The 13,256-nt window shown below is 36.8% G+C and overlaps 1 protein-coding gene across 2 annotated transcripts in view; it reads right to left on the bottom strand.

Annotated features, from left to right (window-relative positions):
• Nucleotides 1-13,256, bottom strand: part of CLIC2 (chloride intracellular channel 2) — a 50,237-nt gene that overhangs the window by 11,521 nt on the left and 25,460 nt on the right. For both annotated transcript variants that reach the window (XM_055081905.1, XM_007116829.4), the window contains exons 2-3: nt 8,755-8,864; nt 8,507-8,632 (exon numbers count right to left, since the gene is read on the bottom strand). In XM_055081905.1, coding sequence (XP_054937880.1) covers nt 8,507-8,632; nt 8,755-8,810 — 182 coding nt within the window. In that variant the 5' untranslated portion in view covers nt 8,811-8,864. The remainder of the gene's footprint in view (nt 1-8,506; nt 8,633-8,754; nt 8,865-13,256) is intronic.

The raw sequence follows: 13,256 nt of genomic DNA, 5'->3' as shown, positions 1-13,256 counted from the left end.
AAGATAAACAAAATTGATAAACCATTAGCCACACTCATCAAGAAAAAGAGGGAGAGGACTCAAATCAATAAAATTAGAAATGAAAAAGGAGAAGTTACAACAGACACCACAGAAATACAAAGCATCCTAAGAGACTACTACTTCTCTGAACATCTCAGATCCTTTCATTCTCACTGATAGGATTCCAAAGAGTCAAGTTTTTTAAGATCTATGATTTTAAAGAACAAAGTTTCTCGGGACTTCCCTGGTGGTCCAGTGGTTAAGACTCCCTGCTTCCACTGCAGGGGGCACAGGTTCACCCCTGCTTGGGGAACTAAGATCCCACATGCCCCCCAGTGTGGCCAAAGAAAGAAACAAAGAAAGAAACAAAGAAAGAACAAAGTTTCTCAGGACCATGCCCTTAAACTCATTAATAGAAGCAGTCTTTTACAGATTACACCATACTTAAAAGTGTATTCATGTCATTGCAAAGCTGCAAGTAAGTCTTATCCAACTTCATAGGTACTGATACAGCTCAGAATTACCCTCCTAGACGAAAGGATTATTATCTTCTTAGATGACATTAATACAATTCAAATCAGTAACTACTTATTGAGTACTTACTATGTTATTATTATTTAGTTATTTAATCTTCACAACAACCTCATGCCAAAGAAACAGTCCCTATTCTCATGAAACACGCACTTCAATAATGGAGACAGGCAAATAGACGTGCAATGTCAATATTATGACATAGTATGAGTGTGTTTCGTGTTTGGTAATTGCAACCATTGTTGCTTTTGTTGTGGTCATCCATTTACAATGCTTGGTGTCAGTTTATTTATCTCTTGTAAAAATAAAATACAGTGTGTGTGTGTGAAAAAAAATGGGCATTGTGGTTTTGATTTGCATTTCTCTAATGACTAATGACATTAAGTATCTTTGCAAGTACTTATTAGCCACTTGTATATATTCTCTGGAGAATTGTCTACTCAAATCATCTTTCCATTTTAAAATTAGGTTGTTTGCCTTCTGTTGTTGAATTGTAAGGGTTCTTTTATATACTTTGGATACTAGTCACATACAAGGGAACCGCCATAAGGCTATCAGCTTATTTTTTTGCATGCCAGAAGGGAGTGACATGATATATTTAAAGTTCTGAAAGGGAAAAACCTACAACCTAGGATACTCTACCCAGCAAAGTTATCATTCAGAATTGAAGGAGAGGTAAAGAACTTCTCAGACAAGAAAAAACTAAAAAAGCTCATCAATACTAAACCAACCCTAAAAGAAGTGTTAAAGCGTCTTCTCTTAAGTGGAAAAAATATTCTTTTTCTCTTGCTGCCTTTAGAATTCTCTCTTTCTCTTTAAATTTTGCCATTTTAACTATGATATGTGTTGGTGTGGGTCTCTTTGGGTTTATCTTGTTTGGGAGTCTCTGTGCTTCCTGTACCTGGAAATCTTTTTCCTTCATCAGCTTCAGGAAATTTTCAGCCATGATTTCATCAAATACCTTTCTATCCCTTTCTCTCTTTTCTCCTTTGGGGATCCCTATAATGTGAATATTGGTACACTTGATGTTGTCTCAGAGGTCCCTTAAACGTTCCTCATTTTTAAAAAGTTTTCTTTCTACTGTTCTGATTGGGTTATTTCCATTATTCTATCTTCCAGATCATCTAATTTTTCTATTTTCAATTTTCTTCTTTTGCTGTATGTGCTTTTGGTGTTATATCTAAGAATCCATTGCCGAATACAAGGTCTTGAAGATTTACCTCTATATTTTCTTCTAAAAGTTTTATAGTTTTAATCCACACATTAGGTCTGATATATTTTAAGTTGATTTTCGTATATGATGTGATGTAAGGGTATAACTTTATTCTTTGGCATGCCAATGTGAATACCTAGTTGTCCCAGCACCACTTGTTGGAGAGACTATTCTTTCACCATTGAAGGGTTACGGCACTCTTGAAAATCAATTGACCACAGATGTATGGGTTTATTTTTGTACACTCAATTCTATTCCAATGGTATATTATTATGCAAGTACTGATTGTTTTGATTACTGTAGCTGTGTAGTAAGTTTTGAAATCAGGAAGCATGAGTCCTCCAATTTTTTTGTCTTTATCAAAGACTATTTTAGCTTTTTGTGATCTCTTACAATTCCATCTGAATTTGAGGATTGGCTTTTTCATTTCTGTAAAAACACCATTGGAATTTTGGTTGGTATTGCATTGAATTAATAGATCACTTTGGGGAATATTTCTACATTAATATATTAGGTCTTCTAATCCATGAACATGGGATATTTGTATGGGTTGAATTGTGTCCCCCAAAAAAGGTATGTTGAAGTCATAAACTCTAATACTTCATAATGTAACCTTATTTTGAAATAGGATTGTTACAGCTGTAATAGTTAAGATGAGGCCATATGGAGTAAGGTGGGCCCATTAATCCAGTATGACTGGTGTCCTTAAAAAAGAACACTTTGTGAAGAGGCAGAGACACAGGGAGAATGCTATGTGAAGATGGAGGGTTGGAGTTATGTATCTATAAGGTAATGATTGCTGGAAAACCATGAGAAGCTAGGAAGTTATTTTAGCAATTGTTTGTAGTCTTCATGTACAAGTCTTTCTCTTCCTTGGTTAAATTTATTTCTAAGTAGTTTTTTATTTTTGATGCTACTGAAAATGGAATTGTTTTCCTAATTTACTTTTCAGATGATTCATTGAGAGTATATAGAAATAATATTATTTTTTGTATTTTGATCTATATCTTGCAACTGTGCTGAATTTTTATTAGTTCTAATAGTATTTCAGTGGACTTTAAAGGATTTTCTACATGAAAGATCATATCTGCCAGTATCATTTTACTTTTTCCTTTCCAATTTGGATGCCTTTTATTTCTTTTTCTTGCATAATTGCTCTGGCTAGAACTTTCAGTACAATGTTGAATAGAAGTGGCAAAAATGGCATATTTGTCTTGTTTCTGATCTTAGGGAGAAAGTTTTCAATCCTTCACTTTTAAGTACGATGTTATCCGTGGGTTTTTCATAGATTCCCTTTATCAGGTTAAGGAAGCTCCCTTTTATTCCTAGTTTGTTGAGTATTATCATAACATGGTGTTGGATTTTGTGAAATGCTTTTTCTGTGTCAACTGAGATGATCATGTGTGCTATTTTTCCTTTACTGGTGCTCTTTTATTTCTTATATGACTTTGAATTACTTTCTAATGGCCTCTCATTTCTGCCTGAAGGACTTCTGATAGCATTTCTTGCAGAGCAGGCCTACTAGCAACAAAATCCCTCAGTTTTCGTTCATGTGGAATGTCTTAAGTTCTCCTTCATTTTTGAAGGATATTTTTGCCAGATATTGAATTCTTGGTTGATTTTTTTTCTCTCAGAACTTTAATTATATCATCTCTCTGCCTTCTGGCCTCCATGATTTCTGATGAAAAATTATCTGTTAATCTTATTGAGAATCCCCTCTACATGATGAGTCATTTATTTCTTGATGCTTTCAAGATCATATCTTTGGCTTTGGCTTTAGATAATTTTATAATAATGTATCTTGGTGTTGATCTCTTTGAGTTTATTCCACTTGGAGTTTGTTGACCTTCTTGGATGTATAGGTTTATGTCTTTCATTAAACTTGGGAAGTTTTCAGCCATTGTTTCCTCAAATATTCTTTCTGCCTCTTTCTCTCTGCCATCTCTTCCCTTATCATGTGTATCTTTGTACATTTTATGGCATCCAACAGGTCTGTTAGGCTCTGCTAATTTTCTTCCTTTTCCTTAGACTGGATACTCTCAATTAACTTATGTTCAGTTTTGCTGATTCTTTCTTCTGTCTGTTTAAATCTTCTGTTGAACCCTCTAGTGAATTGTTCATTTTAGTTATTGTACTTTTCAACTCCAGAATGTCTATTTGATTCCTTTTTATTATTTTTATTTTTTATTGATATTCTCTCTTTATTGAGACATTGTTTTCTTGGTTTCCTTTAATTCTTTGTCCATGGCTTTCTTTAGCCATCTAAACATATTTAAGACAGTTGATTTAAAGTCTTTGTCTATTAAATCAGGGTCTGGGTTTCCTCAGGGACAATTTCTATTAATTTCTTTTTTTCTGTGAATGGGCCATACATTCTTGTTTTTTTTGACATGCCTTATATATATATTTTGGAAACAGGACACTTTAATACTATAATGTGGAAACTCTGGAAAACAGATTCTTCCCTTCCCTTCCAACAAATATGGTTTTTTGTTGCTTTTTTTGGGTGTTGTTGTTTATTTGTTTAGTGAATTTTCTGAAGTATTTTTGTAAAGTCTGTTCTTTCTTGTGTGTGGCCACTGAAATCTTTGTCTCATTATCTTTGGTCAGTTATTGATTTGACAGAGATTTCCTTAAACTCCTGGAAGCAAAACAAACAAAGAGACAAACAAACAAACAACAAACCAAGGGGAAAAAAGCTCTCCCGGTGTTTGTAAGCTGGCTCTGTGTTTGGGTGCTCCTTCAGTGCTTAGGTATGCAGTTTATAATTCTGCCTTAGCCTTCACTTTCTACATGTGTGGTGCCTGAAGTTTAGCCAGAAGTGAAAGCTTAAAGTCTTCTCAGGTTGTTTCTTCTGAGCATAGGTCAAGACTTGGGCATGTGCTTGGACTTCTAGACCCCCTAGAATACATTAATTTAAAGCCCTTATTCCACTATCCCCCAAGTGTCTCAGCCTCCTTCTTTTTTTAAAATAAATTTATTTATTTATTTTTGGCTGCGTTGGGTCTTCATTTCTGCATGCAGGCTTTCTCTAGTTGCAGCAAGTGGGGGCTACTCTTCATTGTGGTGCGTGGGCTTCTCATTGCGGTGGCTTCTCTTGTTGTGGAGCATGGGCTCTAGGTGTGTGGACTTCAGTAGTTGTGGCTCGCGGTCTCAGTAGTTTTGGCACGTGGGCTCAGTAGTTGTGGTGCATGGGCTTAGTTGCTCCATGGCATGTGGGATCTTCCTGGACCAGGGCTCGAACCTGTGGTCCGTGCATTGGCAGGCAGATTCTTAACCACTGCACCACCAGGGAAGTCCCAACTCAGTCTCTTTCTTTGCAGACTTTTCAGTTTGTCTATTGCTTTCTCCAAGTTTTATTCCTTGCCCCATGTGGCAGTGGCTAATATATTTGCTTCAAAACGCCTTCCATGAGTGCCAACAGGGAAGCTGCCTCAGCCCTGAGGAAGCTCCAAAGTAGGTGAAAATAAAAGGCAAACCCTTGAGCCAATCCCTCAAGGTGCCACCAGGTCAAACCACACAACCACAGTTATTTGAGAATAAGGTCCATATCCTGTCCTCTGGTACAAGCAACCTATTTCTGCAATGTGGACTGCTCTCTTTAAGGCTTCTAAAGAGCTGAGTAGTTGAGGATGGTAACAGGGTAACCTAAAATGCCACAGGGCTCTCTTACTGAAATTTTGCTTCTTTCTTCTTCATTAAGAAACCCCAGGCTGCTTGTAAATTTTTGGTTAGATTCCAGAGTTCTGGCAAAGTTGATTCTGACAGCTTTTGCTGGGCTATTAATTGTTATTATGGAGGGATGACATTTTGGAGTTCGCTACTCCATCATTTTCATTGATGTGGGTATCTAACAGGTTTTAAAATTTTAGATGAAACAAAGATTATATGGAAGAGCTCTTGTATTTAGCAATGTGGCAGGCTAAATAACCACTCTGGAGGACCTTGTCAAAAGAAAGTTCATTTTAGCATTGTTTGTAACACCAAAACTTGGAAAAAAATGGCAACTATTATGAACCGGAGATTTTTATGTATTATCCTATATTTCCTTTTAAAAATGGTAGATTTTATTCCAGCTATCCAATTCCTGCTCCACCACTGACTATTGCATGTGTCAAGCAGAAGGTGGAAAGAACTTGTCTTTTAATTTATTTGACTGTTCAACCATTAATATCTAAGAGAGATGTTGCGCATCACTCAAAGATCCTGGACTTTGAACTGGATGCAGTAACTGTAGGGGACTTGGGAGTTATCTCTCTTGGGAGTAAGTGTGTTCCATGTATGGGAAAAAGGATACACACATTTATTTGGATGATCAGAGGGGCAGAATATGGAAGATAACACAGTTATGTACCACTTTCTCCCCCTCTCTCTCTCCCTCTCTCTCTATCTCTCACTAACTGAATCTTATTTTGTTAGGGATGGTAATACACCTGGATGAAAACTATGTTTCCTAGCTTCCCTTTGTACTTAGGTATGACTATGTGAATTACTTCTGAATAATGAGATGTTAATGGAAATTGTTGAATGTGGCTTCTGTGAAAACTCCTTAAAGCTGACTTGCACCTTTTGCCCTTGGCCCTTCTCCTTCTTCCTGTGTGGGAGTTAGATCTGTTGCCTGGAATTCCAGCAGACATATTGTCACCGTGAATTAAACTTAAGACTGGAAAACTCACCTGAAGAATGGCAGAGAAGAAATATTAGATAGAGCCTGGGTCCCCAGTGAAATTATGGAGCTGTCATTCTACCCCTACAATGCCTCATTCTTGGTGTCTTATTATGTAAGAAAAATAAAACCCATATTTATCTAAGCCACTACTTTTTGGGTCTCTAGCTATCAGAGTTGAATGCAATCCCTAAATGATACATAAGCTAATAGAAAATCAGAAGAATTTGACAAGGTAATTCACAGAACAAAACCAAATGCTCAACCAACATGTGTAAATATGTTCTAATTCACCTATTATTCAGGGAAATGCAAACTAAAGTATCAATCAACTACACCCGTCAGGTTGTCATAAATTTTAAAAGAGTGATAACGCATAGTACTACAGATATGTGGGAAAAGTGTATACTTATACACTGATGGATAAAGCAGTAAAAATTTTAAAAGATATATACCATTTGAATTTTACTCCTGGAAATCTATTCCACAGGAATAAAAATACCAGTACATAAGGATATATGAGCAAGGATGTTATTTATAGCACTGTTTGTAGTGGTAAAAAACTGGAAGGAAAGGGAATTTGTTATTGTGGTTATATGAACATTAAAAAGGGTATGGAAAGATAACACAACAGATTTTTTCACTAGTTAACCTTTGGGAGCAAGAAAAGGTTGGAGAGAAGATGGTTTGAGGGGAGGCAGTAGTAGAGGAGGATGGATGAGGAGAAAAGAACAAAATAAGACTCAATACTTGGAGCCGGTGCTTAAAATATAAGAAGCCACGAATAATGGATGAAAGAGACATAGTATAGGCACACAGAAAAGAATCTAAAATAGTATCCCGGGCTTCCCTGGTGGCGCAGTGGTTGCGAGTCCGCCTGCCGATGCAGGGGAACCGGGTTCGCGCCCCGGTCTGGGAGGATCCCACATGCCGCGGAGCGGCTGGGCCCGTGGGCCATGGCCGCTGAGCCTGCGCGTCCGGAGCCTGTGCTCCGCAACGGGAGAGGCCACAACAGAGGGAGGCCCGCATACCACAAAAAAAAATAATAATAAAATAAAATAGTATCCCTAATTTCTTAGGTAGGAAGAATTTTGGACCGATAGAACCTTTTATTTATCATATGTATGTGTAATGATTAAGACGTTATTTTTTATAGCAGTTTTAAGTTTACAGCCAGACTTCTAACCAGTGAAAACTGTGGGATAATAAATGAGTGACATTTTAAGACACTGAGTTTGTTGCATAGAAATAAAAAATGAATACACTAGGCTTATTGTTTCCAGATACTATCCTGGGTGGGCAGAGACATACAACTGTCATTCAAGTGTAGACAGTGCAGTTATGGCCTCTGGCTGTGAGAGACCTGTTTCCTGGTTTTCTTGTGTTGGGTATGTTCTATCTTCATGCCATCAGTGGTATAACGGACTAGTCCTGACCAGTCCTCATGGACTATACAGTGCTATTACCCCATGCCCTCGCTCCTAACCCACCATAGGTTTCTTCTCTATTTCTAGACTACAGAGAATTTACTTTCTTATTTTAAGCAAGCTATGCATTTTAAAAATAATTTGAAATATTATATTGACTGTGTATTTGAAGTTGAAGGGGGGAAGTTTATGTGTGATAGATATAATATTTCTCAACCTGTAGAGCTAAGAGATCAGACTGAATTAAAGGCCATTTCAAAATTGTAGATCTTCTGAGGACTCCACAATAAAATAGGTCTGATTTCTGTCAGTATAAATGTCCCCAAACCTCATTATGGATCAGATAACATGGATAAAATTAAATGTGGCCTAAATTTACTTGTCTTTCCTAAATTTCCAAGTCTATCCTTTGCCCATTCCTAATATACTACTTGCATCACATAAAGTTTTAATAGCTTTACATATGTTAAATAAATAATTATGTAGTAAAGTTTTCTAATCATACATGGAGTGATCGGGGGATCTTTCCAAACTTTTCTAGAAAGATAGCAAAAGAGAGGTCTGAAATTGAAAAAGAGTTAGATGTTTAGAAGAATCCTCAATCTGCAATAAATAAGCCAATAAAATAGATTAGCTCAAGAACAAGAATATCCTGTAAAAATTTTGTACCTTGGAGGAGCCAGTGTGTGCTCTAGGAACTCCTCAATTTTAATGAAGTCTGTTTTCAACTCCTTGTTATATATCAGGAAGGGAGGATTGGTGCCTGGGGCTAAGTCCTTCAGCTCTTCAGGCTTTCTATTATTGAAAATAAGCAGAGTTAGGCCTCTAGATAAAGTACACATTATGCAAACACCCACATTGTATTGGTGTCTACTGATTTTAATCCCCAGAATGAAACATGTCCTGATTTGTCTTACCTGGTCATGTCAACAGTAGTCACATTGAATTTAACTCCTTTAAGCCAGAGGATCATAAAAAGGCGTTGGCAAAAGGGACAGTTTCCAATACTCTCCCCATCACTTCCAGCCTATTAAGATAAAGAAAGGCTTCATTCACTCATTTGCTCAACAAGTATGTATTGAGTGCCTGCTGGGAAATAAGCTAGTTGCTAGAGACAAAGTTGGAAGTCCTTAATCTCATGAATTCGACCATCTGTGGGCAGAGAGAGATAATGAAGCAAATAATTTAATTGTATGTAAAATTACCAGAGTGATGAGTACATAACAACACAATGCTGACTAAAGACTATGTTCATTTTCCATTTTCATAGATCCTGCCAAATTTCCTTCTTGAAAGGTATATTCAGTATTTTCATTGGACCTTTGATTTCCTTATTCTGTGACTTGTTTGTTCACGACAATTTTATATTTTTCTATTAAGGTGATGACCTTTTCCTTATTACTTTGGAAAAATTACTTGTATACTAAAGATACTAACTCTTTTTGATAATGTTACATGTAATTTTTAAACGATGTCTTATGTAAAATTAAAATTTTACATAAAATCTTATATTGTTTTCCTTTATGAAATCTGGTTTTTCTGATCTGCTTACACAGCTGTTATGTACATCAAGATTGCAAAGAAAAAAATTACTTTCTTATTTTGTTTTACTATAAAGATGTTCTCTCATGTTTTCTTCTAGTAACTTTACAGTTTCATTTTTGCATTTGTTTCATCTATTTAGAATTTATTTTGGCATAAGGAATGTATTGGGACTCCAGCTTTATTATTTTTATTTTATTATTTTACAAATAGTTAATAGTTGTCTTAACACCACTCATTTAAAAATTCATCTTTTGCTCAACATAGCAAATTATTAGAGAAAGGCAAATCAAAACTACAATGAGGTACCACCTCATACTGGTCAGAATGGCCATCATTAAAAGTCTACAAATAATAAATGCTGGAGAGGGTGTGGAGAAAAGGGAACCCTCCTACACTGCTGGTGGGAACGTAAATTGGTGCAGCCACTATGGAGAACAGTATGGAGGTCCCTTAAAAAATTAAAAATAGAGTTACCATATGATTCAGCAATCCTACTCCTGGACATGTATCCAGACAAAACTATAATTTGAAAAGATACATGCACCAGGGCTTCCCTGGTGGCGCAGTGGTTGAGAGTCTGCCTGCCAATGCAGGGGATACGGGTTTGTGCCCCAGTCCGAGGGGATCCCACATGCCGCGGAGCGGCTGGGCCCGTGCACCGTGGCCTCTGGGCCTGCGCGTCCGGAGCCTGTGCTCCACAATGGGAGAGGCCACAACAGTGAGAGGCCCGCATACCGCAAAAAAAAAAAAAAAAAAAAGATACATGCACCCGTATGCTCATAGCAGCACTATTTAGAATAGCCAAGACATGGAAGCAACTTAAGTGTCCATCAACAGAAGAATGGATTAAGAAGATGTGATATATATATATGTATATGTATATATATACATATATATATCCATTATATATATAATGGAATGGTATATATAATATACATATATAATGGAATGGTATATATATATATATATATATAATTTATATATATATGATGGAATACTACTCAGCCATAAAAAATAAAATAATGCCATTTGCAGCAACATGGATGTACCTAGAGATTATCATACTAAGTGAAGTAAACCACATGAAGACAAATATAGATATGGCTTATATGTGGAATCTAAAATATGACACAAATGAACTTATCTACGAAACAGAAACAGACTCATAGACATAGAGAGCAGACTGTGGTTGCCAAGGGGGGCAGGGGATGGGAGAGGCATGGATTGGGAGTTTGGGATTAGTAGATGAAAACTATTATATATATATATATATATATATATATGTAACTGAATCACTTTGCTGTACAGCAGAAATTAACACAACATTGTAAATCAGAGACACTTCAGTGAAAAAATGAGGACATCTTACTTTATGTAAATTATCTCAATAAAGTGTATTAAAATGGGAAAGTTCAAAAAGAAGAACAAAAAACCCCTCAAATAAATGATATTATGCAGCGATTGCAGACGTTGCAATGACAAAGGTAAGGGTATAACCATGGAAGGGGGTGCCTGAGAGATTATGAAGAACAAGGTCACTGGAGGATGGAAAGCCAAGGATGTGAGAGGACAGAGTATTGGAAGGGTCATTAGTGTAGATATTAAAATCACCAAGAATTATGATAGGCATAGTGTTGAAGAGTGTGACAATGATCCAGGAAATAAAACCCTTAAGAAGTAAGGGAAAGTGAGCTGGGATTGGGAAGACTACTATAACAAGGAGGGGTAGTGGTTGGTTTAGTCTGATTTTATGAGACAACCTAGATATTTCTCTGGATGGGAGAGATAGAATGGTCTGGAAACACGAATGAGGAGCAAGGACATCTAAAGACACCTACCCCATCGCCACCCTCAGTGGTGATAGAAATGAGGAAGAAAGGGGAGCCACTCCTTGAGAAGGCTATAGCTGATGTTGTCTCCTGAGGGGAGATCCAAGTTTTAGACACCTCAATCTCAACATGTCCCAAAGTGAATTCTTTCCCCTTTCTTTACTCCACACACTTAGCTACTCTTTAGAGTTCCTAATCCTGTGAATTGCATTGCTATCTACTTTGGATTTGTGAATTGTGTTCCCCCCAAATTAAAATGTTGAATCCCTGTCCCCCAACGTGATGGTAGTTGGAGGTGAGGTGTTTGGGAAGTGATTGGTTTAGATGAGGTCATGAGGGTAGAATCCTTACGATGGGATTAATGCCCTTATAAGAAGAAACCAGAGCTCTCTCTCTCTTTTTCTTTCTCTCTTTCTTCATCTCCCCCAACAACCATGCATATAAGGTCACAGCAAGAAGGCACCTATCTATAATAAACCAGGAAGAGAGTTCTCACCAGAAACTGACCATGCTGACACCTTGACCTTGGACATAATTCTTATTTTTTGGTAAATTTTCCTTTTCCTAGCAGTGAGTACAACTGAGGAAATAATGTTTATTGTTGCTCTTTTGTGGCGTCAGGGAGTGAAGAGGTATGGGAAGAGGCAACCACTTTGGCAGCTGAATTTCTTTTGTAACAGAAGTCAGGCTAAAGATCCAATCATAACTGGGGTTAGTCAATGGAAACTTGATTAGGCAGGAAGAAGAATGAAGTCTGATAATAGATACAGCAGGAAGGGTGGGTTGCCTTTGGCAAAAGGAAAGGCAAAACAGTGAGGTGTGGGGGAAATGCAGCACAATTTTACAGGAAAACTGAATTTTTTTCTGTTTATAATAATGCTGATTTAAAGTGCCACTACACAAAATGTATGAATATACAATGGAGAAAAGACAGGCTCTTCCATAAGTGGTGCTGGGAAAACTGGACAGCTACATGTAAAAGAATGAAATTAGAACACTCCCTAACACCATACACAAAAATAAGCTCAAAATGGATTAAAGACCTAAATGTAAGGCCAGACACTATCAAACTCTTAGAGGAAAACATAGGCAGAACACTCTATGACATAAATCACAGCAAGATCCTTTTTGACCCACCTCCTAGAGAAACGGACATGAAAACTACCACGATGCGGTCATTCACCAAAACAACTTTTTCTCTTTGCGTTTGTGATCTATGTTTCTAAACATGAAAAATAGTAATGGCTGGAACATCTGACATTTATTGAATGTTTACTACGTTAACAACTACTGTGTCTTACAAATTTATTTTATTTAATGCTTACAATGAAGATGATCCTGTGAGGTACATTCTGTCATTACTCTTGTTTTACAGATGAGGAAATTGAAGTTCAGAGAAGCTGACTTGCTCAAGTACACTCAGCTAGACAAGAGTTGATGACCCATACACTCTTCTCATGTAGCTAATCCAGGACTGTCTACTCCACAACCCACACTCCTTAAACACTGCTTTCTCCCATCTAATAGTTTTATTGGATTTTTTATTAATCAGTCTTTATAATAGTCTTTATGACAGTTCTAAGATAATTTGAAAATGGTCTGAACATTCAGAGAAGAGTATCATCTCTTTTTCTATTTTACATTTATCAATAAAGACAAAAATATTACATTCAGGATTTTGGCCCAAATGTTTGAGTCTATAATGTTATGTACAAATCTATGAAAACTTAATTTTAGACTGGTAGAGAACACATGAACAACAAACCAATAAGATAAATTCTGCATTTAGAGAAAACAAAATGTGTTCTTTTAGAAAATCCTTTGTTCTTAGTTCCTGGATATAAATCTTGCCCAAATCATTCAGAGTTGAAAGGCAATGTTTTCACTCACTCCATGGAACACATGGGGGTGTGTGATATAAATTCTTAATTGTGTCAGGAAAGGACTTACTATCTTGTAGGGATCCCATCAGTGGCGTTGGGAAATTGTGGTAGAGTCCCCAGACATAGCTGGGGAAATTACAGACTCATTTAATCTTTAGAAAG

Source organism: Physeter macrocephalus, chromosome 21, assembly GCF_002837175.3.
Source record: "Physeter macrocephalus isolate SW-GA chromosome 21, ASM283717v5, whole genome shotgun sequence".
Taxonomy (NCBI): Eukaryota; Metazoa; Chordata; class Mammalia; order Artiodactyla; family Physeteridae; genus Physeter; species Physeter macrocephalus.
The sequence above is the reverse complement of the archived record's forward strand: the minus strand, read 5'-3'. Positions and strand labels throughout refer to the sequence as shown.